General features: G+C 39.9%; 2 protein-coding genes across 6 annotated transcripts in view; both read left to right on the forward strand.

Moving 5' to 3' along the window:
• mvb12bb (multivesicular body subunit 12Bb) overlaps positions 1-7,241 on the forward strand; it is a 47,474-nt gene extending 40,233 nt beyond the window's left edge. For 2 of the 3 annotated variants that reach the window (XM_088009028.1, XM_088009029.1), the window contains exon 9: positions 353-606. In XM_088009028.1, the coding sequence (XP_087865154.1) occupies positions 353-496 (144 nt within the window). In that variant the 3' untranslated portion in view covers positions 497-606. Of the gene's footprint in view, positions 1-352; positions 607-5,686 lie in introns of those variants that run through there. The other variant, XM_088009030.1, reaches the window with a different exon arrangement.
• A 4,906-nt stretch (positions 7,242-12,147) lies between these two features.
• Positions 12,148-27,054, forward strand: part of lmx1bb (LIM homeobox transcription factor 1, beta b) — a 72,890-nt gene continuing 57,983 nt past the window's right edge. Inside the window, exons 1-3 of one of the 3 annotated variants that reach the window (XM_014986787.2) lie at positions 12,148-12,276; positions 22,615-22,737; positions 23,141-23,327. In XM_014986787.2, the coding sequence (XP_014842273.1) occupies positions 22,668-22,737; positions 23,141-23,327 (257 nt within the window). In that variant the 5' untranslated portion in view covers positions 12,148-12,276; positions 22,615-22,667. Of the gene's footprint in view, positions 12,277-21,832; positions 22,271-22,327; positions 22,738-23,140; positions 23,328-27,054 lie in introns of those variants that run through there. The other 2 variants (XM_014986786.2, XM_014986785.2) reach the window with 2 other exon arrangements.

Here is a 27,054-nt window from a genome sequence, read left to right on the forward strand (position 1 = left end):
TGAAAATGAGTTGTTTTCTAGTGCATCTCTTCAGACGAGCAGTAGCTCCCGTTTCCTTCCTTCGTCTACCTTTCCTTTCCTTCTTTGTCCTCTCCTTTCCTTTCTTCCACACTGAGAGATGAATGCGTGCAGTCAGGCAGAGCCGACTCAATGCAGTCCATTTGGCTGGCTGGCAGAGGTTGTCACTGCAGCCCCGTTTGTATTGACACGGAGCTGGAAAGGATTAAAGTTTTTAAGTATGCTTACTTAGCCTTGAGCCTAACCGCCATGTTTCTTCTGTGTTTTTTTTCTTCTTCTGCTTCCTTCCTTTCCCTCCTTTCCCTCCTCCTCCCCCCCCTGCTTTTGATTTCAGATGCAGCAAGTCAGTTTAATGGGCATTACGATCAAATCCCTGGCAGAGATCGAGGAGGAAGTGAGTAGAGGCTGCAACGCTCGGCTGCCGCCGCCGCCGCCGCTGGCCCAGAATGCAAAGCAAACGGTCTTGGGTTGTAATTAAGTGTCTGAGACAGTGAGGCCCTGTTGGCTCCACTAAGCCCCAATTGAATAAAAGCATGGCCATGCGAGGCAGCCTTTCTCTCCTAAAAGTGTTGCCTCCTGTTCCAAGAACTGTTGACTTTTATCCCTTTATTCTTGCCTCCAACAACTCAATCATGCATCTCACACAGCACAGCGCTGCAGAGCTTAAAGGCGCAGTTTGGGTGTTTAAAAACTAATTTCTGTTAAAATTTTATAAGATGATAATAATTCTCTGGACCTCAAGTCATTATTAGCTGATCCAGGAGGACTGGATCGATACCAAGGAGAACTTCTACCACCTTTGACTAGTCCAGTCTACCGGATGGGCAAAATAATATTTGGTGATGAATTTTATTTATTTATTTTTTATCTGGCTGATAGTAACACAGGTCATTGCCACAGAACAATAAACGTGACATGACAAAAGAACCTTTTCCTTATCGTAAATGAAAAACAATTTCAATATTATTTCAACCAATAATCCATCGGAACTACAGCTTCTTCTCCATCTTTGATTGCAATAGAAAAATTAGACTAGATCTGCACAACGCTAGAAATTTGGATTGTGACCTTATTACATCCAAACAGTTTCTTTGATCTTTAGCGTCTTGGACCAAATCATAAGTGTGGGGTGTGGGCATACACTGCACTAAGATGCTAAATGTATCGATGGCATGGAAAGCATTTATTCATGACAGTTGGAAATGGCAACCTATAAATATTACACTTTCAACAGTCTTGCGCCCACAGATAAGGTGATAATGATATTCAGTAATGTGAAGCCTCTTTTCAAAGTCTTGTGTATTCATTTTTGCTGTTTGCTCTCCATTTAGCATGAGCCGATACCGCTGCGCATCAGGGTGCTACTGCAGCTAACCAAACAGAGAAACAACAACGGTCCTTCAAAATGCAAAGCTTTTCAAAGTAGAGCGGGCATAATCAATGTAAAATGATCAGCTTACTATCTAACATTTGTATTTTCTCCATCTAAATGTGGACCAGGGAGCTAGGAGACGCCCATGTCTGGTTTAATCAGTCATCAGGTTTTTTTTAGGGTATGTAGGAAGATCATTGGTGATGCACTGACTCCAACTTTGCATACTTGTGGAAATAACCGTTGCCTTTTCCATGAATCATCACCCAAAGCGACTCACGTTGAGCTGTTAGCGTCAGCATCTGAGACTCTGCTAAGACACCAACAAAGTTATCTAGTGCAGTTAAGATAACAGGTGCTTACGATATTTCAACACGACCTCGCTTTAGAATCCCGAGCTATAACCTTTCGGAAGAGCTTTTAGTTTCAGATTCGCCATGTTAAACTTTTTAATCTCTCAGTCAGCCCCACCGTCGAGAAGAAAGTGACACTGTGCCGTAGAGCAAATAAAAAAAGAGCTTCAAAAGTTCTCCCCATTCCTGATGAAATACTGTAGCCTACAGGCATCTGTAGGAAGGAAATCATCTGTACGCGGCTCCTTCCCCTTACAGCTCAAGTGTTTGTGAAAGCGAGAGACAGAAAGAGTGCGCATGTCTTTGTGCGTTTCGCTGTGTGTGTGTGTGTGTGTGTGTGTGTGTGTGTGTGTGTGTGTGTGTGTGTGTGTGCGTGTGTGTGTGTGTGTGTGTGTGTGTGTGTGTGTGTGTGTGTGTGTGTGTGTGTGTGTGCGTGCGTGCGGGTGTGTGCTCTAAAGAGAGTGACAACCCCCCTTCTCTCTCATTAGCACGGTATCTTGGTATCAGAACTGCCAGGAAGTGACAGACCACTGTAAAAGAACAGGTGCTGTTGGGTTTGAGATGTGTTACAGAGCAAACACTCCCTCATCAAACCGGGTGTCTGTTCTGCACTCTGCCTCTGTCTTCTGTCACACACTATCCAAATCACACAGAGTCGCCATCTTGTCATATGGTCATCTGAATGAAGCTCATTGCCGGCGCAGGTATTAACGCCATCTACATGTGCATGTGTGTGTGTCCAGGCTGGAGACAGGCTGACTACTCATCCTATATATTCTTGTCTTTTATTCCTTCTTCATCCGCTCTTGCTTCCTCTCCTCCTCCTCCTCCACCTCCTCCACCCTCCTTTTCTTCTCCGGGAGCGTGATTAGCAGGAGGACACATGGTGAGCTGAGCTGGGGAAGAGAAGGGAAGGGCATGAGAAATCATTAATTACAGCCGCGCTGGAGCTGATGAAGTAAATGTGAGATAGTGTAACACACAGGATTTAGTGAAGTGGACGACAGCACAAGATTAATGGCGGGGCCAGGCTGATGAGGATAAGTCACAGCTTAGCTTGATAATTAGTTTCCAAGTGGAAACATCCCTCACCATTGTGTTATTTTTACTTCTCTCCTCTTATTATCATAGCCCGATGAGATGTGCGGCACAATCGGGGGGGGGGAAAGTGGAGTCAGTGATGTACCTGCGAGGACCAAACCCTTCTCCTTTTGTTTTCTTTGTTACACTTTTAGTGCAATTAATACGATTCTTTTTTTTGTTTTCTTTCTGAGCTGCAGCTGCTGCTTTCCAGTTGCAAATATCTTCTTCCTCTGCTGTCCAGGAGAGGTCACTCTCACTTGTCCTCAGCTTTTCCTCTTTCTCAAAGGCTAAGGTCGCTCCTACTACGACGAATTCTAATTGCCTTCTCGTCTCAAACTCTTTCAAAAAAAAAAAAAAAAAGAAAAGAAAAAACACACACAGAAGGAGAAGAAAGAGACGTGCCTTCTCAAATTCTCCACATGCACGTGTAATTGAGGTAAACTGTTGTAATCAGAGCCACAGTTGTAGATAGGACCATTCCCTAACAGGCATCACTTAAGCCATGTCTCAGGCGATGTTGGTTCCAGCAATTAGGCATTCTTTTCATTTCCCAAATGACTCGCAAAAAACTTGCGGATATTATAATTGCTTTTAGCCACGCATATCTAATTTGTGTCTTTTTAAGTGTTAATTAGTAAGCGAATTAAAGTGACATCTTTATGTAGTTTGCTCTGCTGAAAAATGTTGTTGGCGGCTGCTTAATGATTTTTAGAGCGAGTATGGCAGAGTGGAAAGAAGTGCGTGTGCACACAAGACGGGGTTTTCATTAGCACCTATGTATGATCGCCTTTTAGTGCTTCCAGGGAGTTCTCTGCGTGCGTGTACGTGTGTGTGTGTGTTTGGGTGTCAATGAATGGAAGGACAGTAGTGTACAGGGGTGTGTGAGAGGGAGAGAGAGCTCCAAATAGAGGTGGAATTAATGAAGACAACATGTCACATATTTTTGGCAGTGGAGCAGGGACAGGAAATGAAGCTCGGCTCGTCTGGGTGACTGCCGCCCATGTTCGAGTGTGTCACTGTCCTGTCAGGCTGTGTGTAAAACTGGCAGACATTGATACATGCTCTCCCTGATAACACCCCATTCCCCCATCCATCATCCACACACACACACACACTCTCACGCACGCACACACGTACGCACACTGGTATATTTATTTACTGTGCCAGATGTTGAGACTGATTTGTGTGTGAGCGGAGGGAGCTGAATTCTTTCACAAATAATAGGCTTCTGATATGTGACAGGTTTGGGTAACTTGCAGCTTCACCACCAAGTAGACGAAGGTGGGTCGTCGCCCCACCCCGCCCCCCTTCTCCCTCCCTCAAGCCCCCTCACTGCCCCGTCGATAGCGCACAGTTTCAACATTTCAGTTGTTTGTAGCTTGCTTTCTTGGAGTTGGGACTGTGGAAAACTTCTTCCCGTGATCATACAGCATCACCTAGTGCTTCGTAGCAGTAATGCAGCTGCTGGACTTTTTGTCTTTGAATTCACTAGAGGATGATTCGTGCTGTTGAGTAGCTCTGAAACAGTTTCTATATAATCTATCACAATAGTACTGTTTTCAGTCCAATTGTAAAAAAAAATAATAATCAATGCTTTTGCCTGGGAGGCTTTCCTTTAATTTTGTCATAATTAAAGTGTAATTAAGTTTTGGAATCAGAAAGTTGAGATTTGTAAAAAAAAAAAAAAAATTGGAACAATTGTAATGTATTAGTTCATGATTTAACTCTGTAAACATTGTCATTTTGTTGACGGGTGATTTGATGATTGTGAGGAATAGAAGTGTGAGAAGAATTAGACTGATTGAACTTTATGCAAAAATTACGAGTCAATTTAACTCGTTCCATACATAATTTGGCAACTGCATATTCTCATAGAAGTGGAAACACAAAATTGAAACATATGTAATTTTTCTGGTCACAAATACATAAGGGTAAATTTAATTTGATGGGGGGTTTTTTGTAGTTAAAATAATAAAACATAAAAAAAAAAAAAAAAAACCACAAAATCACCAAGAGGCGCTAAACATGTAAGACAAGAATAATGTCAAATGAAAAACTGGCAGGATTACTATTTAAAAACATGACAATGGCAAGACTGAAGTGTGAAGTTTTTTTTGGGGCCATTATCATTTTAAATGTAAAAAAATAGGACATCAAACGAAAATTACATTATCTCTCAACAAAAAACCTACTTCTGCTTACCTTTAATCGTTTTACATTTTAAAGTTAAAATCAATCACATTTTTTTGTTTATTTTTGCCTTTTATTGCTGGTTTCTGGTAAGATTATCCTACCTCCCAGCCCTGCACGGACCTCACTCATTTCCTGGCTTTGAGTCTTTCCCAGAACTCCAAAGCAATCTGCTGACGCAGTGTTTTAACTTTCCCTCTTTATTCAATTTGTGTCAAAAATTATTTAAACGAAATCCCGGGACATCATTGAGCAACATACCAAACAAATAAAAAAACTATAAAAACAGAATAAAACAAAGAAACAAACAGCAATAAAGAAAAACAATTAAAAAACCCCAAACAAATGAATTGACGCCAACTTCTAATATTGACTGTCTTATCGACGTTCCACCGCAAGGGGGCAGTAATTCTTTACATTCTTCATAAATTCTTTCTCTCTTCTTTCTGCTGCTGTGGGCTCCCAGCTTCTGTTTGGATGGATACGATTAGATCAGACATTTTTAATCAGAAGCTGAATGGCTTTTGTCACAATCCAGTTAAAATAGGTCAAAAAAGTGTAATTAAATGTATTTCTTTGTGCTCTACTCTCCTCAATACTATCTAGGTTTTGTTTTTGGCTTGGTTTTCACTTGTCAGACTGTAATTCCATCTTTTTCTTCTCCTTGCAGTTCCACTACAACTTCGGCACAGAACTGAGTATTGTTCCTTAACCCCTCGTCCGGCTCTCCCTCCGAGAATCGCAACAAGAATAGTTAAATGGACAAGAAGGATCATTTATGAGTTAATCGGGGATTTTTACTTTCAAATGTTGCATGATTTCTCATTTTATTTAAATTATTTAATTTCTAAAAAAAATAAGTACTAGAAAAGATACTTTATATGTATTTTTTTCTTTTTAGATAACTCTTGCAAACTTTTTGATAGTTCTTTTTTTTTATCTGTGTTTCTCAGATAGCAGCACAGGATGAGATTAAAACATTCCTACGTGCCAAAAATAAAACTAATTCACATTCCCAAACGGAATATTTGTTAAATCTACGTTAGCTGTGACTCACGTTTCGCTCATCAGAGCTGCACGTCGTTGCCGATGCCTCGGGAGGATGAAGGAGAACGCACAAACGGGTCCATCTGACGCTCATTTTCCAGAAGAAGCATCTTTCTGTCAGGAAGTTGATCATGAGCAGCACACGGCACGAATGAGCGGAGCCTTGAGACGTGGAGCGTTTACCCCAGACACCCACACACACACACGTCAACAGTGGCTCCTTTACTGACTCAGCTCGTTTAAAAGCACCACTATATTAAGTTGTAGCGGTGGAGAATGTTCATCCAGCCTGCTGCACATCCTGAGGAAATAATTAATAGAACTTGGACTTCATTGACCTGAATTATTCTGACGACAATTAAGGTTATAATTTATCTTCCTATGCAAAAAGTCAATGGCTTAGAATTTTTTTTTTTTTTTTTTTTTAAATATGAAAAAAAAATACATTCTAGTAATAAAGCTGAATTTTAATAACAAAGCATGACTATTTTATTGCTGCTCTTGTTTCATTTGCATTTAAGTACACTCAGGTGTAATTAGTACCTGACGCTCATACACAGACCTGCATCCTTGCTGTTAATTAGACTCTCATTCTGCTAAGTTTGTGAACTTCTAGCTTTTGCCAACTGTGTGATTTTTTTTTTTTGTATTTTTTTTTTTTCCTGACCAAACTCCTAATGGCTTTTGATATTCACAGGTGTTTAATGAAGCAGGCGGCAGATGACAGCCCTCCGTGAGCGTTTGGTTTGTTGCTGTGCTCTGCTGCTAAAATCAGAGTGACTGAGGAATTCTCTGCAGAGGGAACAGCTTTCACGCTCCTTCGCGAAGGTGACACTCATGTCAGCGAAGCCCCGGAGAACGTGACAGGCTTCAACAGCCTCCCTCCCTGCTGGTTCACACAGTGCATCTACGCGGTGTGCCATATGCATACTGCATGACTGCGAGAAACACAGTTAAGATTTGCAAACTAATGTGCCAGGCGTTTTTAATATCACACGGAACATTTTTGGGCTTTGTTTTCATTCTAGGCGCTCCGTTTTGCTGTAAGCGTTCTTAAACGCCGTTTCTTTGTAACGTTTTTGTTCTGCACTATGAAAATAGACTTGGAGCGTTTTAAATGTCAAGCCATTAAAATGATTAAAATTGCATTAAAGCATATTAAGTTGTAATTTCCATCAGCAAGTATGGTTGAATACCATTTTTTTGGCAATGAATCCAACTTAAAAAGTTTGTTTAGAATCTCAAAATGTTTGGCTAACTGTTGAAGCTTATTTATTTACATAGGTGGTATTATGACTGATTAAATAACCTTGGTTGTAATAGAGGAAGCTGTAAAAGGACAGTCAGGCCTCTTTAAGGTTAAAAAGACAGTTTTTAAATGTAGTCTAAAAAAGAAAACCTTGGGTAAATCATGCAAAATAACAATATTGGGCCCATAAAAGGTGGTATGACCCAACCCCCTCTTGCTCCGCCCCTTTTCCACCTCTACGTTCACCTGAAGAACTGGAGCAGCCGCCACTGAGGTAACTAAGAAACACAAAGCAGAAAGATTAAATCTAGTCAAACACATATAACGCCATGATTTTGTAGATAAATTCAAAACAGCAAAAAAAAAAAAACTTTATTACTCCTACATTTAAAGATTTGAAAACTTTGGTGAAATATACAATTATCTATTGTAGCAGGGTGATGATTACATATTAGCCCATTTGTGTGACTGTAACTGCAGCCGTCACGTTGGTAAGAGCTAATAAGTGTCTTAAGACTTGTGGTTGAAAAAGTTTCTGCAATAATTCAAGTTTAAACAGCTCTAGCTATGTTAGCAGCAATGCTAACGCTAAAGTCAAACCTGTTAGCCAGAAAAACGCAACCCTGAGACAGTAAGGCAACACGTCTTACTTGTGGTTTTCATGAGGAACATTAACATACAGTGTTTTTAGAATAGATTTAAAAAGTAAAGTTTCAAGTCTTAATCACAAACCAATTTTTTTTATGCATTTGTTGTTTTTTTTTCTCCTATGGATGAATAACCAGGTGAGCAAAACAATCTCAACTAGATAGAATTTAACTAATTTAGCTCAGTTTGCTCATTTTTTAAAAAAGCATTTGAAATCATGTATGTATCTTTTAGCTGTTAAAACTACTATATTATTTTCCTTATGATTATTTAAAAAAAAAAAAATCTACCTGTTTAAACTGGGTGCGTATTTCTACACCAGTTTCATTGATTCAATTCCAGCAGTTTTAATACTGTTTACTGGTTATTTCTACTGGTTACCAAACCGAACCTACTGTGAAAATTAAATAAACTAAAGCATTCATTTCTTCAAACAGAAGTAAAGTAAGAGAGAAAGACATACTTAGAATTGCTATAGCGATGTTCTAGAAGACAATAAAAGAAAAAAACTTTGTAGATATATGTCATATTCTTAAAATAGCATTTGTTTTAAATAGAGTATTTCTGCAGAGCTCAGTTTGAGCAGCAGAGCTGTGTTCAGACTTCAGCTGTAGTCTGCCGTTCACTCTGCATGTGAGTTGGAAGAGTTTGCATGGAGTTGATGACGAGTTAGCTTCTAGGGCAAGAGAAAAGCTAAACTCTCCATTCTGAAAAGTTAAGGCACCTGCATGTAGAAATGTTTAATCTCCAAAAAACCCCATCTCATCTCATGTTAGTTACAGTATTTCTAGTTCTCCAGGTAATTCATGGACGTTTTGTATATGAAATCCAGTACCTAATCATCTTCTGCCTTTTTTTGGTTGTTTTTTTAACTACATGGTTTTAAAATGATTTGTTGTTTCATGATTTATTTTTATGCCAAAAACATTCAGTTTTACCTCTAATAAATAAAAAGACCACGAATGGGTTTCAAAAAAAATCTGCAGCCCATTTTCTTAATCAGGTTAATCAGAACACATGACATATTTTACACCTGTGATTTTTAAAACGGCATAATTTCAATCCAGCCTGTGACTTTTTCCAACATTCTCACAGAACCAAATTGCATTCATTCCCTAGTGTTTCAAAAGCAGGGCAAATAAAAGAGCTGGAGGTGCTAAACAGATGTGCCTGCAGTTCGATTGCGTCATCTACTGAAATGAAGTGGTGCAGTGAGGGACGTGAAAAATAGAGAAAAGAGAGTGGCAAACCACTGCATTACGTTTATGCAAAAATAAAGCACTGGTTTGCTTTCAGTGTTACAATAGCAGGTAACTTTGCTTGAACTATTCACATCCCTTGAGCTTTTTCAAATGTTAATTTTCAACAGCAAGCTTTAATGTATGTCACTGGGATTTTATCTGATAAATAAATAAATAATAATAAAAATCTAATAAAGTATAACCTGAAAAGTGTGGCATGCATTTGTGTTTAAGCTCTTTCACACTCCTAACCCCAAAAAACTTTAAAACAGCATTTTGCTTTCAGAAGTCACCTAATTCCAGTCCATCTTTATGTCATTTTTTTCCCCCTGTATTGGTTATTTCTACAAAATGCAATAAGTCTGCAAAGAAAATTCAGTAAACTACAACATAAAAGTTTCTTCAAATACAAGTAAAGCAACTGTCCTGAGAAGACTTTGGCTATCTGCTAAAAAAACATTGGAAACATGAATATCAAGGAACACATGCAGACAGCTCAGGAACAAGCTGTAGACAGGTTTAAAGCAGCATTAAATTATAAAACAATACCTCCAAGTCTTAACATCTGTTCACTTCATCATTCAAAAATGGAGAGGGGCACGGCACAGACGAGACCATCCACCTAACTGGATATGTTAGGTTGACGGCCATTATGCGCTACATAAGAGTTCACCTCTCTCCTATTTGGCTTGTATGCAAAATTCTAAACTAGCAAAGCACAACACTTAGCATACGATGAAGCATGGTGGTGGGAGCGTCATGCTTTGGGATACCTTTCTTCAGATAGGAAATGAAGCTGGACAAGGTAGAAGAGAAGATGAATAGAGCTAAACAGGAGTTCACTTTCCAGCATACAGTGACTGTACACATAGTGGAATAGTTTAAATCAAAACATATTCATGGCCTAGTCAAAGTCCAGACATAAATCTAGTTAAAAGATTTGGGGAAAATATTGAAAATGTGCTTTTACAGATTCTATCCATCCAATCTGGCAAAACTTGAAGGACTTTACAGAAAAAACATGTATAAAAAATATTGTAGACTCTAGATTAGGGTTTCAAACTTGTGTCCTCAAGGGACCCGTGAGATACCTGTGTGGCATCACACAGGTTTTAGACGTGTCCGTGGTATCTCCTAGGTAACCAATTATTTAATTCATGTGTCTACACATGGAGACATTTCTAAAGGTTTCTCGAGGACAAGTGTTTGATTCCCTTACTCTACATGAGCAAAGCTGATGGAGTGATACCTCAGAAGACCTGCTGCTGTAATTTCTGCAAAAGACGGTCTTCCACATTTCAAGTTCCCATATTTTTGCTCTTCCCCCCCCCCCCCCATTACTGCGACTTACAGAAAACTCCACTGTAGTTAGATTTGAGTTGCACTGTCGCTTTTAAGTTTTGTGTATATTGTTTGTGCTGAGCCGGCTTTGAGGCAAGTGGCCACTTCAGTCTGCCGGGCCTCTGCTGCTGAGTTTCCCTCGGAAGGGTTTGCCTTCAAATGATGTTGAGCGGAGCGGAGCAGCACATCAAAGCCCCACCCCTGTGCGAGTCTGCCAGATGTCTCGTGGTCATTTTTAAACTCACACCCCGGGCCCATGACATGTAGCCGTGTGTAAGCATGTAGACAGAGGTAGATGGGCCACTTGGAAATTGGAAAAGGAAGCCTGTATTTATGAGGTGGTTTGAGGTGCTGTGTTAAGACGGGCTTAGCCTGCCACTCTCCCTCTGACAGGCCTGTTTCCCCCCCCCACCAACCCCTGCCTTGAGTGGAGGTGACCAGAGACAGAGTGAGGTGAAAGAGTAAAGGCAGGAGAGCCTGTCTAAGACGGGGGCTCCCGGGCAGGTGATGCAGCAAATCACTCTGCCACAGAATGTAAGGTTCACTAGATCCATCATCGTATTCGTGGAGGAGTAGGGAGCAAATGCATTGTCTGGTGGGGCGGCTTTAAGCTTTCAGAAACTGGTAAGGAAAAGTTAAGAATGATCATCCAACCTTTAATCCGACCACTTACCTCAGGTCTTTTTCTGTTGTCTTGGTTCCCTGTTGACGTCATTAAGTGTTGGGAGACCCTCGCTGAGACTGAAAGCAAGAGGTCAGACGTGTGGTCTTCACCATACCTCCACCTTAACAAGCCCCTGGGCTGCACTCGGAGGGAAGCCGCACATCATGCACGTCTCTCCATGCTTCAGCTGGAGGTAAGATGAGTGATGTCCCAGAGCAGGGGACCCCCTTTTTCCCCTCCCTCTCCCCTCGTCTCTCCCTCTCTGCGCCAAGGCGGCCGGCCCATGTGAGTCACATTACTGGAATTGTGCAGGGATGGAGTCGGGTGTGAGGTGATCTCTCTCTTCACCCTCCTCTCTCCCCCCTCGCCGCTGCCTCCCTTCCCCTCTCATTCTCTTGCAGATATTCGCCACATGTTGTGAAATGACCAGCAAACATCTTTCCTACTCCCTCTCTCCCTTCTTCCCCCTCCTACACTGCCCGCGACACAGAAATCAATTAACTCCTTTCAAGTCAGATCAAAGACCCAATGCACCGACCAGGTCTTACCCAGACCTCTGGGACAATTAAGTCTCCCTTTGGACAGCGACGGGGCCACAGAGATAAAGGCGGGCCGCTGCCACTGTTCGCCGACGTGTGAAGTTGCCGTAAACAACTGAGATGATACCAAAAAGGAATATTTTGTTGCATTTGTTGCATGATAATCAGTAATGACATTTACAAATAGCTCTCTTGCAAAAGTGATGGTACTCCCAGTTATCCTACAGAATTTGCCACTTTGACTTTGGATGGTCATTTGCCTCGTGTAAAGATAACACACCTATTGTGCAGCACCCTTAACCATACAATCCTTAAGGCAGGGGTGGGCAACTCCAGGCCTCGAGGGCCGGTCTCCTGCAGCTTTTAGATGTATCTCTACTTCAGCACACCTGAGTCAAATAATGAGGTCATTAGCAGGACTCTGGAGAATCTGACTGCACTTAGGAGGTGATTCAGCTATTGGATTCATCTAAGAGTTGCAGGACACCGGCCCTAGAGGACCAGGATTGCCCCCTCTCCCCCTGCCTTAAGGTAAATTATTACAGACCTTTAGATGCCAATCTTTGCCTCAGCTTCAAACTGTTTATAATTCTGGACAAGTTCAAGAAAGCAGTCATTTTCTTGTAGCCATTTCTGGACCTGTGAAGCCCCACACATACATGGACTTTTTTTTATGTCTTACCCATTTTGAAAAGTGCCGATTTGGCCTCTGGGTCAATGTTTGTTATTGACCAATAATGAGCATTTGTTGTATTCCCCCCCCAATGCATTTGACATTTCTTGGTGCTACGGAGAAAATCAAAGCCCCAGACTGCAGAGCCCATCTAACTAATCTCTCCCTCATCACTGCTGTGGCACAGAGTGTGACATCAAACCAGTCGGACATGGGGGAAGTGACTAAAGTTTTTGTCCACAGACAGGTGCACTGACCCTGTCCACCCTCGAAGGTGCCACTCTCATTTTATTGGACATTTATGGCCGGCCAGCATTTTTTAACCGCCACCTGGATGCAATAAAGGTCCGGCTCCTGAGCCCCGGCTGCCCAGAGGATTTCCCAGCAGCTCCCACAGGACCTCTGGCTAGTTAAGATGTTTATTAAGCTGAAAGTGGTCCAGTGGGAAAACAAGGCACTTCTGAGAGATTCGGGCCAGCAGTTTTCTTGTTAGACAGTGGGCTCCCCGGAGGATTGGGTTTCTTTTCCTTTCAGACCTCGAAGGGGAGGACGGGGTCAGTTCACGGGGTGCGGGGTTGACCAAGTGGTAACTAGGCACATGAACCCAGGAAGGCAAACATCTAGATAGCATCAAGGTCAGCCCGCTGTGATTCCCACAGTTGCAAAGCCCGCAGAGATCAGCTAAAAGCTTTCACATTAGCTCTGAAGTGCGGATGGTTTGATGTTGGAATTCCATCGACTAAATACTGTCTGCTTCGCGTGGACTTACTGCATGAACATGTAATGCAAAAGTTATATATTGCTAGCAAATGTACATTATTTATTTTCGATACCACGTAAAGCTGAAATGTTAAGAAACTTGTCCATCTACAATCTAGAGAGGCTATTTCTCCAAGGTATTTGATAGATCTTGACCTCACTAAGCCGTGCTGGACCTCTACTTCAAAAAGCCCTGGTCTGTAGCCTCCGGCGTTCTGCCCTGTAATAACTGAAGTTAGTCCCCGGTTTTGGTTGAGTTTTTCGCTCACACTTTGCTTTTAGGCAAAGTTCAACCAGCTTCTTCCGCGCTCCGTCTGACAAGCATCGCTTTTGTTCTCCTGTAGCTGTGAACTTTCAAACTGCAGAGGCCGCGGCGGGCACGTTGCGTGCCGCACATGTTGCGAGCGATGGGTTTTTTAGTGCTCTCTGCCTAATGTTCAGGACAGATTAGAAATGCTCGCCTGTGACAGATGCTGTCTCCATCTTCACTACCAGATCCACCCAGCTGCAAGACATCTGGGGGATTTCTACCTTTTCCTCTGAAGTGCGGCCTGTTATTGGCACACTCACAATCATGTATGCGTATGCGCACAAAACACATCCAAGGCATTTAATTGAGACATGAAAGAGAAAAGAAAAGAAGAAGAAGCAGCAGCAGCACATTTACAGATGTGTGATCTGTTAAAACCCTGCTGGCCTTCGTAGGCAGATTTTCTACATGTTTTTTTTTTGTTTGTTTTTTTTTTCTTTTCAGTAGTTTTTAAGATTTTTTTTTTTTCTTCATTGCATTTAATTCTGCATGAATGATGCAAGAATTTATCTGTGTTTTTGTTCTACTGAAATGAAACCCAGTTTTGGAATATCTGTCACTACTTAGGCCACAAAGTATGCAAACACACGCAGCTTACTCAGCCGACGGAGAAGTTTTCCTCTCCACGTGAAGGCCCGTGCTTGTTGCTAATGGCATACATCCTACAATAATGCCCCCGGCACCCTGCAGCTTGAACTTTTTCCCCTCAGAGGAAACATTTTTTTTTTTGCGGGGCAAATCCACTGAACAACATGACCGTTTGATGAAAGAAGCCGCAAATCATACCTGAGCAGAGGTAAACTTTTGCTAACGGCAACACTAGCCTTGCAACAGGATGACACTTTTCAAAGTTTGTGAGAGAGCTGAAAGATTTTTGAGAGTGCCAGGCTTTTTTTCTCTACCTGCAACTCCACCTTTGTAAGTTGTTTTTTTTGCCTTTGAGCGTGTCGGTTTTATAAAAACTAGTAGAGGAGGAAACTGTGATCATAAAATTCTTTAAAAAACATTTGAAAGAGCAAGTAAAAAAAATATTGCACAAATATTTCATTATTATTATTAAGAAAGTTAATTGTGACACACCTTTCTGACATGAAATGTTATGTTTTTTATATAAAGAAACTAAAAAAATTTTGTCTTAAAAAATGATAGGTTTAGGAAAAATATGATCTAATGCAAATAATTAAATTAATTTTCAATTTGCACATTATTTGTTTTGTCTTTTGCATTTGTAAATTTTGTTCTTTTTTTGGAGTGAAGTCAACAATTGCAATAAGACAGAGAATAATAGATTTATAGTAATTAAAGTTCATAAACATACCTCCTAGGCATTTTCTTCATTTTTGCTCTTTACATTTTTGGCCATTACAAATATATTATTGTTTTTTGTTGTGTTTATTTGTTGTTAGTTTCTTAGTTGTTGATTATATTTGTTCATTAGCTTTTGGGTTGAATAAAACAATTAAAATCTATTCTGAACAGGTTAGATGAGAAAAAAAATAGGATTGATTACTACAAAAAGTAATCAAAACTAACTTTGCAAAATATTATGTTAAATTTAATACTTTTTGGGAAATTGAAAATACTTAAAATTGGAGCAATTTTGGACTGAACTATTTTATATTGCCTGATACTTAAAAAAGTGCTTCACTTCTGTGTTTGGTTACATTTATGTAAATAAAATAAAATAAATAATAATAAAAACTTATGGAAAGTTATGGGATCTGAAAATATTGGCAAAGCCAATGTTAAAAACGTCCCATACAAACAAAGGTTCAAGCATTTATGCTATTAAAAGCGCATGCATAAAAACTACGTCACTGTGACGGAAGAAAATAAATATAATGTCCAAATTGCATCATACGTAAACGATCTTGCTTTGTAATGTTTTTTTTCTTTTTACTATTATCATATTATTACTATTTTTCTACAGTTTTACCTTTAATTCAATTTAGTGCACAGCCTCTCTCAACGTCATTCATGGACAACTCGTGATTTCTGTAACACGATAGTGAAAACGGCAAACATAGGATGAAAAAGGAAACTGTGATGAGAGAAACGTCCCAGCAGGGGGCGATGTTGTTGTTCAGAACGCTGGCATAACACCTGTGCAGCTGCATCAGGCCTGTCTGTTTCAGACAGGAGGGGACGGAATTACAGAAGAAGCAGCCAGCTGCTGAATGATGACTTATCTTATTTTTAATTATATATACATGTATTAATTAAATTATTGAATTGAAATGATACCACTAGCTTATTTGGCTACATTTTAATCACCGTTACTGGCATATTGGCATGTTAGTTTGCTAGTGTAATATTAGAAATATTGCTAGATTCTTAAAACACTAACTGTTCTATTCTGATAATGAAGCTGAACATTTGATTAGAGTTTAAGTCGGTTCAGGCAACGGTTCACTCATTCACAGTGTCTGGGAGAGAACAAGGGCAATACCTTTATATTGATTTATTACCAATGAATATATACAATATCAATTAAGAAAAAAAAAGTACAATTTGTAAGAAGAGTCATCATGGAAAAAGTTTCCTGTAATGGAACAAGATAGTTGAGCAACAATGCTGCTGGTAATGTCGAGTAAACCCCGAGGCAACCATTGCCAGAGATCAGCTCACTGTGGCTGTGGTTGCCAGGGAGAAGGTTACCATGTCAACTCGTTAGAAAAGATTTGAAAGGTCTACTACTATTTAAGGAACTTTTTGTGTCTTAATAAAAAGCTAATTCTTCTCTTTTTACACTGCTAACGTGAAACCAGACGATCTGTTGTTTCAAAAACAACAGCAAAAATCCTTATAAATCAGCAGAGTTGTGTCTAATACAATGAATCTGTTGTGCACATTCAGCCATGAAGCTTTATTATTATTAATCAGAAGCATCATAGTTGATCCAAGTTGTATGTTTTTTTTATTTTTAAGAACATCATCATTGCAGAATAAAACATTTGTACACGTTGTTAGCTTTTGGCTTATGAACTGTTGGTGGTGTAGATGTTCAGAACTTCACTATTAAAAGATAAATTTATTTACATTTTGCTCGTTGTGGTTAAAGTCTTCATAAATAACAGACAATTAAAAACAATTTTCTTTTATTACTATTAGGTTGGTTATGACGGTAGGTTTTAAAAATACTAGGAATAAAAGTTAGTTGTTCTTGAAATGTTTCAGCCATTAGATTTACACATTTACAAATTTTCTGATCAGAAGTATTGACTAAAATCTACTTAAATATAAGCTTCATAAATTCACACCAACTTAATTGGTTTTATTTGAACAGTTTAATCAGTACATTAGTCATTTGATCAACATTACATTTTCTTAACATGTACTTGCTAGCAGATCTAACCAATGAGATGGACTACCTAATTTAACTGAGTTGCAGTCACATCCAGTCGACTTGAATTATAAAGTGCAACTTCCCAACAACAACAAAAAAAAACTTCTAAGATTCATGTCCAGTTTCACAAAACCTGCAGTTTAATTTTCCATTTAGTCCAATTCATCCCTCAGTTACATTTCAGCCTAAGTCGTACGGTACGGCAAAATTAGATTCTGAAATCATTTCAAAGTCAACAGCACGAAAAGTTAGACGTCGTATTTGACAGACGATAAGGTGAGACATCCGATTGTTCAACATCTTACATAAGAACCTTTTTGTTTAATTTACAACATGAATTCCCCTAAAAGAGTTCAGGATTGTAAGAATTTCCTCGTCTTGGATATTTAGGACTGAAGGATTGGATCTTAGGGATTAAATAAGAAAGGGGGTGAAATTTTTTCAACAATTAAAGATATATATGTTTTCCTGAGTCAGAGAAGTACACCAGAGGCTGGTGAGGGAGGAAGAGTTGCCTGCTGCTACTATAACAGCAAAACTGGGCTGTTTCTTCAGCTTGATTAAGTTGGGGATCTTCATCCAGCTCATTGATTTAAAGGGATCATTTATGAAAACAAACAGTGAACATTTCTTCTGTTGGAGTAGAAAAGTCACAACTACAAGAGTGAGTTTGAGTTTGCTTAGTGTTTTGTCCAGCAGCTTAAAAAAGGAGAAAAAAAAAAAAATATATATATATATATATATATTTAATATTATTTTTTTCTTATTGTTTACTTCACCTTAGATTATAATATTAAATAGTATATATAATTATATTTAATATATGTTACTATATACAATATAACATAATATAAAAGTGAGAATTTATAATGTTGCCATATGAAAATTTAACTATTTCCGGTCTAAATGGGCTGAGCCCCCCCCCCCCCCCCCCCGTGCATCAGCATCTTAAAAACGCCTCTGTTCACAGCCATATACAAACGAAGTGGATTGTTTTTTTGTTTTTTTGTTGTTTTTTTTTTAACAGTGACATATTTAGTTGCATTTATAATCAGGCGTACCATCAACGGAGTTGCGACTCCGCTCGTAATTAAATCTAATCCTAATCAAGTCCCGGCTCAGTTTAGCTTTAACAAGCTGCGGCCCACAGCCGCAGGTAAACAGATTTCAGAGTCACATTTCAAATCTGGATGTCAGCTCGCTGTCACACAGGAGGCTGTCAGGTCATTTGTCAGAAACTCAATAAATTTGTCAGTGGAGGGGATGGTAGTAGGGGAAGAAGAAGAAGAAGAAAAAATAAAATCTGAATCCAATAAATCATAACGTAAACAAATCTCGCCATGGGTTGACAGTGCTGTATTGTACTTTGGTCTAATCCTCCGGGAGCCGGGATTATCCCGCAGTATCATTTTTTTTTTTTTTTTTTTTTTTTGGGCTGCCTCGGTAAAGATAAGAGCTGGACTGGGGAGTCATTGTTCTGAAACTTTTCATCTGTGAATCTCTGTTAGCGAAAAACAATAAAAATATATCCTTAAAATATTTATAGATGTGGAATTTTAAATCAAAGAATACAAAACAATAAGTTGCATCTCATACAGTGGCCCTTCACAGGCCTAAATGGGGCCCATGTATTCGTAGCTGCGCTGGTCCATTGTCCTTGGTGTAAAAATATAACTTTAAGATTATAATTTCTGATGTGTGAAAAGAAGAAAGAAAGAAAGAAAAAAAAAACAAGAAACGTTGACAACGTTCAGCAAAAGTCAGATTAGATTACACCGGACCGCGTCGCAAATTGTCGATGTTTTTAAGGCTTCAATAAGCCTCTGTGTTGATCCACGGCGGTCAGCGGCTCCGTTGACTGAACCAGAAAAGTGCTGCGCCCCTGCAAAGCCTCTGCAGCCGGGAATCATTTTTTTCCCCTGAAAGCGAAGAGCGCACGGGGCTAAAACAAAAAACAAAACAAAAAAATAAATAAATAAAAACAATGCGCAACGTCAATATTTTTCATCAACTTTTTTTTTTTTTTAGAATATCTCAAGGATAAAGGAACAACATACAATGCAGCGTTTTTTTTTATACATTTATGAAGGCCAGTCTTCGTCAGAAACCCTTATTAAAAGATCAAGGTGCGTAAACTATTAAAGTGCAGCTCTGCAATTTATGCAGCCATTAGGCATTTGCTTTGCTATTATGTCCTCCTTTGAAGATGTAAGGAGGTCTTCCCACTTTCAACACGGCGTTTTATTTCAAAATGCCTCTCAGTTTTATAGGAATTATTAAAAACAAAAACAACAAAAAAAAACAACAAAAAAAAACGAAGAAGAAGAAACAATCTCTCAGCTCAAGAAACTTACCAGAAACAGTTTTCCACACTCAGCCCATGTTTTATTTTAAATATCAAAGTTATTTTTTTTTTTTAGTTTTGCAACTCACAGAGCCTCCGGGTTTAAGGCATGCCTCTGGGTTGTGTGTTTGTGTGTGCGTGTGTTTCTAATGCAGCACTGTGCAAAGTGAATTAATAATATTTAAACTTCGCCCCACTTTTTAAAAACCAACGTTTCTGTTTGAAGAACTCGCCTTTGCTGATAAAGATTTCAACTTAAACACGTTTCGAAATCATTTGTGGCTATATGCTATTTTATTTATTTATTTATTATTCTTGCAAGCAACCTCACAATAGCAATCACAGTTATAGCTATAGTTAGACGACGCAAGAAGTACTTATCCTAAAACCACTTAAAGCGCTTTCTTTCAAACTTTGTAAAAAGTTTTACCTCCCATTCGCACTCTGTTTACTGATTTCCATGTTCTTTTTTCAACTTTTTAAACTTTTCACCCGAAACATCTACATTTCGATTTGGATTCAATGAATCAAGATTACATTTTTTACAGTGTTTGAAAAAAAAAAAAAAAAAAAGTCTGCAAATGAAATGTCAGCAGGCCGCCTGCAGGAATCAATCTGGGTCATTCTGATTTTTTTTTTTTTTTTTTTTTTTTTTTTTTTTCGGAAAAGCCGCGTTAGCATAATGGTCCCTTACCTTTCCGATGGATGCAACAGTTCTGCTGACTTTAAAGTAAATTACTTGCTTTCCGTGCTGCACACCTGCTGCTACAGTTTTTTTTTCTCTCTCTCTCTCTGTCCCATAAGGCGAGGGAGGGCTCGTCATGCAGAGGCTCATTAAAACACCGCAGGCTGAAAGTTGGCGGATTGATTTATTGAACTCGTGTTTGATGTCCTCATTCACAGAGGTGACCCCATCCGATGACTGCTCTGTATATGGAGGACATTAGAGGGGAGCAGGGTTGGGAGTGAGCATTCATATGTTCTTTAAAAAAACAAAAAAAACAAAAAAAAAAACTATCGATTATGTTCTATTGATGGAGTTTAACTCATAATGCTGCTTAGTGGTGAGATAATCCAATATAGTGTGAGACGGAGGTAATTGACCCCATGCTGATGGAGGCGCTGGAAATAGAAGGAAACTAGAGGTGGAGCCTCCCGCAGGATGTCTTCATTGGGGATCAGAAATAATGAAATAATAATCATTTCTTGTCTCTTTTTAGATTTTTTCCCCTCTTTTTTTGTGAAGGTTGATCAAACGGCTTATTAAAAATATTTTTTTTTCTTGCTGTACTTCAGATAAATGCAGTTCTCTCTTTGAACGGCAGAGGGCAACGACAACAATCCCCAACCTCCTGATTTCCAAACTGGACTACAGGGTCATCATCGCCTCGAAGGAGCGCAGAGAGCAGCAAGCGAAGAAGGCCTTGGGAATGGATGAAGAATTGGTTGCAAAGCATATTAAGTTAAAAAAAAAAAAAAAAAAAAAAAAAACTCTCCAAATAGTTACGTTATTTAAATTAATAAAATTTAAACGCACTCTTTTATTTTAGTTCTAGTTTTTCTTCAATAACAACAAATGTAAAAAAAAAAAAAAACTAAATCCCATGTCACCCATTCCTGTGGACAGACTTAAACCAAACAAACAAACAAACAAAAACAGCAGGAGCAGCACATATGGACACAATAACTCCTCATCCCACCCATGCATATGACCTGCTCCCCAATTTAGATACATTCACATCCAAGAACGTCTCTCGAGGCTGCTGCCAAGCTGCATTTGCCACCATGGCTGCAGCGAGTCGACACGACACGCAAAAACACAGCGGGTCCATTGCTGAGTCAAAATGATCGGTCAGGAGAGGAACCCAGATCTTATCAAACTTCCCAGTCCGATTCTGAGAAAAAAAAAAGAGAGAGAGAGATTCATTTCGATGACATCTGAAAGGTTATTCGGGGATACGCATAATATGATAATATCCAATTTTGGCTGTGAGCAGCCTCAGCAGAAAAACCTTCCATTCCATGCAGGCCTCATTGCTCAGCAGGGTGATCCTCAACATCCACACTACAGATCCTGTGTGAAGATCTTCACTTCATGACTCAGGAAAACCAAATTAGTTCAGTTTGCAGCCACCCAGCTCATGTTCAATGTAAGAAATGAATAGTTATTATTATTATTATTGCTGGTGTTTCCCTGCACTGGTTGATCGAAAGCTGGCCAGCCGAGGTGGCAGAGGCCACTTCAGTGGCTGACACGGTGCTGTTATCACCCCTGATCGCCAGGTGCATCGGCTGAAAGGGAGCAGCAGCGTCCACCAGAGACAATACACAAAAGAGCCTGTGATGCTCCAAAATACACACACACACACACACACACACACACACACACACACACGCACAAACGCGCGCGCGCATACCCACAGCGTAGTTAGGAGTTCTGTGCACAGAAAAAGACCCAAAACGCCCCCTTTATTTTTTATTTTTTTGAACGTCTTGCTGTATTTTTCAGACTTATTTGTTTTTCTTTTATTATTACAATTTCACGTCTTAATCTTGGTGCATGCAATTTTTAGAGTTGGTATTATTATTATTATTATTATTATTAGTTATGTTACCCCCCCCCCCTCCCCTCCGTGCTGTTCCCGGACAGTGCAGAGCGCGCTGTATTCTGCTCCAATACAGCCCCAATGGCAGTGAATGGAGGGAATGGAGGAGGGAAAAAAAAGTGTAGCCATGCATGCAGGAGTGGGAGGATCTTTGCTCGCTTCAATCTTGATCTCAGACTTTTGCAGCGACGGGTGCACAAGCAGCCAACCGTCTCTGTTACTTCCAAAGAGTTACTGCCGGGACATCTGCATATACGGGCTGTGCCATCTCTGGATTTGGTGTCAACTTTTACCCTTCTTCTTTTTTTTTTTTTTTTTTTTTTTTTAACTATTATAATTATTATTATTCTTTCCTCCTCTTTGGCGAGGCTGTCACTCGGTGAAGTCATTTTGTTGCGGCTGCCTCATCTCTTTCTTTTGTTCACCCCCCCCCGTTGGCTTTGGGGAGGAGAAGATAAAGCTTCCTCGGGTCCTCTAATCATAACAGGTGACTGTCCAGAGTTTTCCCATGTTTGTTTGCTGCTCTTCCCTGACGCATCAGGGATTCACGCTTCCGGCTTAGACTGCCTTATTGGCGAGCATCAGAAAAAGTCGTGTTTTTTCCCCCTCCTTTCCTCTCGTTCGCTTTATTTGTATCTTTTTGCGACGCACGGCTAGTTTGTGCGTCGCACGGAGTTTCCAACAGGTTTCTCAGCTCGCCCTCCAGACAGCTTTGGGCTAGCCGGGATTTTTCCCCCCTTCTTCTTCTTCTTCTTCTTCTTCGTTTTTTTTTTTTTTTTAATCCTCCCCCTGTCAGCTCTCACCCCCATATTCTTATGGATATCGCAACAGGTCTGGTGTCGCTGGAGCGCCTATCCGCGGGAGAACGGTCCGAGACGCGCATCATGCTGGACGGCATAAAAATCGAAGATCACCCGCTGCGATCGGGACAAGCCACGCTAGGAGTCATGCTCGGTGAGTGCCACGAATTTCTACAAAGCCGAGCACAAACTCCGCATACAGCCAGATGTGGGATTATTTGACTTTATTTTACTATTTGCATTCATGCATTTTTTATTTTTATTTTTTACATTTCACAACAATGCAAAAAAAAAGGAAAAAAAGAAGAGATGTTTGTGCAAGCAGACGGAGGAAATAATGGCGAGTTTAGTCCTTATTCTATTTTAGTGTGTATGATTTTTAAGGCGGTTATTATCCCAGGCCTCATGGAATATAGTAATAATAATAATAATAATAATAAAATGTTTATCGCACATATTTTTATTTATTTATTTGAACGCATTGTAGTAATCGGTCGTGCTTCCCGTGTGCTCGGGCGCTGCAGACCTTGACTCAGGCCTTCTCTCTGCTCCTCCAGGCTCCGAGTGTCACCACAGATCCGTGTGTGAGGGCTGCCAGCGGCCCATCTCCGACCGCTTCCTGATGAGGGTCAACGACTCCTCATGGCACGAAGAGTGTTTGCAGTGCACCGTGTGTCAACAGCCGCTCACCACCAGCTGTTACTTCAGAGAAAGGAAACTTTACTGCAAACACGACTACCAACAGTAAGCACAATGTCCCGAGGAGGTGGAGGGTCTTTCTTTTGTTTTCTTTTGTTCTTTTCTCTTTTTCCTTTTTTCCTCCGCTTTCTATTTTTTTTTAAATATATTTCTTTGGGTTGTTGAGTGGGTGTGCAGTGATTCTACAGAAAATGGCTTTTGGCTGGTCTGAAGGCCCTCAGCGGGTCTCACGCATCTGAGGGCGGTTGATAATAAAGTTACACGAATATTATCAATATTCTTGTTTTCATTGTAAGTAAAACAGCAACGTCTTAAATCCACATGATTTTTATTTATTCGATTCAGACGTGGAGCAGTTGTGCATCTCGATTAACAGTCCCAGTAACCCACGGTGTTTCCACAGTCGCCTCTGCACCATATGCAGCGTTTAAAAATGCGGCTTGATCCCGCTCGAGTCCGAAAATCCGGAGGTGTAAAAAGTCGGTTTTTATTCCGCTCCCTGACGCTTGTTTTCGGTTTGAATGATGTGGCGTTTCCCCGTCGACCTCAGAGCTCCTTTTTAAATAATACCAAAGATGGAAAACACTCTCAGTAGGTTTCTGCGAGCCCACAGCGCTCTTAGATTTATTTCTCCATCAGTTCATATTAGATTCTCTCTGTAAATCATTTAGCGCTGATATGCCTTTAATATTAAAATTTCTTTCCCTTATTTGATTATGGCGACCTAATGCCATGTCCTATTACTTTTATTTGATATATATTCTGCTTGTTATTTTCTGTTTACGCCGTTATTTGTAAACATCTAATTTATTTTTTTAAATTTTATCACACATTTGTATATTTGTTATTACACATAAATCATTTTTTTTGTATGTATTTTAACGGAGCTAAGGAATATTCCGTGCGAATATTCGAGTTGCGCGGAAGAGAAATGTGCGTGTTAAAGAACACCTGCACCGATTTAGATTCGCGCAATTTGCGCATGTGCGAATGATGCACGCATGCACGCAAATACAAATGTTTTAAAAGCATGGAATTGTTTTTAATGCAAAAATTACACATTAATAATAATAATAATAATAATAATAATAATAATTAATACAAAACCATTATTATTATTATTATTATTACACACTCATGCAAAATGTTTATCTATTACTATTAGTACTATTTCAAAATATTAGTTTAAATTAAAGTCAGCACCATGATTATTGTAAGATGTAATAATAGCAATTAAAAAAAAACAACAAAACAAAAACGTAGTGCTACCTTCTAATTTAAACCTGTTCCAGGAAGAGATAATAATGTAAACTAAATATGTATTTCTTGAAAAATAATTAAAAACATATATATGCAAATATAGATATATATTTTAACATTCCTCAGAAGGCTGATGGAATTAGCGGCATGATTAAATTATCTGAGAGACTTAAAGAAATGCATTGGCCAGAAGTGCAGCAGGGCCGCTCCCCGGCCTGTGCAGACCCCGGGGTGCCCCAGTGTTTCTCATTGCATGAGCGCTTTTCATGCTTGTCACCGAATTTCCAGCTTTTTGTGTCCGGCCCTTTTGAGCAATTCTCCTTCCATTACCGGGACATTATGGTTCTCTGCTAGACACCTTGCAAAGCGACAAAGAGTTACATCTATTGCCATGCGTGGCATTCACCCCGCTCTGGGACGGCGGTGTAGTCGGCCGGTAACAATGGGGAAAAAAAAAAAAAAGAAAAAATTCAGAGCAGTAACCCAGGGATACCAGAGTCACGGCGTCACGGCCCAGAGGTGGCTGGAAGCTGAGACAGAAGGATCTCTCTTTCTCTCCTATACTTGTTGCGGCGTTCTGTTCCCTTTTGAAGTTTTGGTCATTTGCAAAAATAAAAGAACCGACAGAAATACAAACGCTAGAATAGAACCTGAGTAACTCTGGCTTCGAAATATTCATCTTTCTATACATTTTCTTTTACTCTTATGCTCTTTAGAAATCACATTTGGAATAAAAGTGTCTGCCTGTATCCCCAACTATTATTTCCCGGTTTGCTGCTTTGAATGCTGTGAGCAAGCTCAGCCAAGCACGCCATCCGGCTCTCCCGCACGCTGCAATATTCATCGCATCTTCAAGATCTTCTCCCCCCTTTTTTTTTTTTTTTTTTTGTTCTTCTAAACCCTCCCAGACATAAAAAGAGCTGCCAGGTCGCTCTCTCACACCAGCGCAGGTATATCATCTTTTTTTTTTTTTTTCCATGTTTATTTCATTTTCGCTGATGCGATACTTAAAGATGTAATTGGCACCTTTTTGACTTTTATGACAGCCATTTAAGATGCATTTGTCAGCCCACAAACTGCTTTGGGCTGTGAAGAGAGCTCCAACCCCTTACAGAGGACTTTGTGCCTAATTACATTCCTACAGCAACTGATTCATGCCCCGTAATCAGCGCTCACTAGCTATAATAAATCAAGGCATTGGCAAGTGGGCCCCCCTTCTTTCTTTTCTTTCTTTTTTTTTTTTTTGCACCTTTTTAACAGGTTTAAGTGCAGAAGGGCAGAAGGAGGGAAAACAATTGCGTTCTGTGTTATTAAACGTAAAACAAACCCAAGCTTAAAAATATCTTGCCCCCTATCTTGCGACAGTATTGTAACAAGATTGGTTTGCATTACTCCCTTTTCTCTCTCTCTCTCTTTTTTTTTTGCCCTTGATTTAGTTTTTTATCTAAAAAAAAACAAAGCAAAAAATGTCATTTCCGTGCGAGAGCAGGATCCGACACGTCCGAAACGTGCAGAAGTACAACCGCTCGGTTAAAATGCGTGTCAGAATATCTGCGCGGAGAATCGTGGAGCAGAATCTAGTGGGAAAATACGAGGCCGATCATGAAAGGCTGGTAGCTGAGGCTGTCAGCCGGTTGACAGCCGTAGCCGTAGAGGAGGAACAAGCTCGAACGAGACGAGCGGTATGTAAAAGGCAGAGTGGAATTACACCATTCTGGGAGAGTTTGTTGTGCCCTGGTGTTTGGGAGGTCAATTATACATCATTAGAAAGAGGGAGATCTTCCACCCCTCACACACACACACACACACACACACACACACACACACACACACACACCCCACAGGGATTTCTCTTTTTTTCGTGCAACCAAGCAGATGCTTTGAAGGGAGGCATGTAATAAGGGCCTTTCACTCGACCCGAGTGTTGGACAACACCCCTCTCTAATGGACTGCCTTGTTAGAAAGTGCCACAGGCTCTACCTGCAAAACATAACATTTAGCAACTATATTTTACACCCTGCCGCCTTGTTATTGAGGGCGTCCTGTTGATGCATTACAGAGGTTTTTTTTTGTTTTGTTTTATTTTGTTCTTCTTATTATTTCTTACTCAATTTTCCATAAGTACTGTCAGTTTGACTGTATTCCAGTGGGTGCACATCTTAAATATTTTTATTTGTTGTTCATTCAAAAACGTTCAATAAGCAGATTTTTTTTATCAAGCTCCCATGCTGTAACAAAAAAAAAAAAAAAAAAATCCAGGTCACGGCAGTGTGAGCAGTAGGAAAACACAGCAGTGATGAAGCCATAAAAAAAAACAAAAAAAAAAAACGGCGCTCCCAGAACCTGTCTCACCTCCCGGTGTTTTGTGCAGGATCCCCCCGGTGTGCTGAGAGGTGCTTTTTTTTTTTTTTTTTTTTTTTTTTTCAGAACAGTTTGCAGTGCCCTCCTGTGAAATTGTTGTTTTTTAATTAGCCGTGCTCGGGACGCTGCCGCATAATGTGTGTGTGTGTTT

This window comes from Poecilia mexicana, unplaced genomic scaffold, assembly GCF_051168715.1.
Source record: "Poecilia mexicana isolate PSO_F unplaced genomic scaffold, ASM5116871v1 scaffold_9, whole genome shotgun sequence".
NCBI lineage: Eukaryota > Metazoa > Chordata > Actinopteri > Cyprinodontiformes > Poeciliidae > Poecilia > Poecilia mexicana.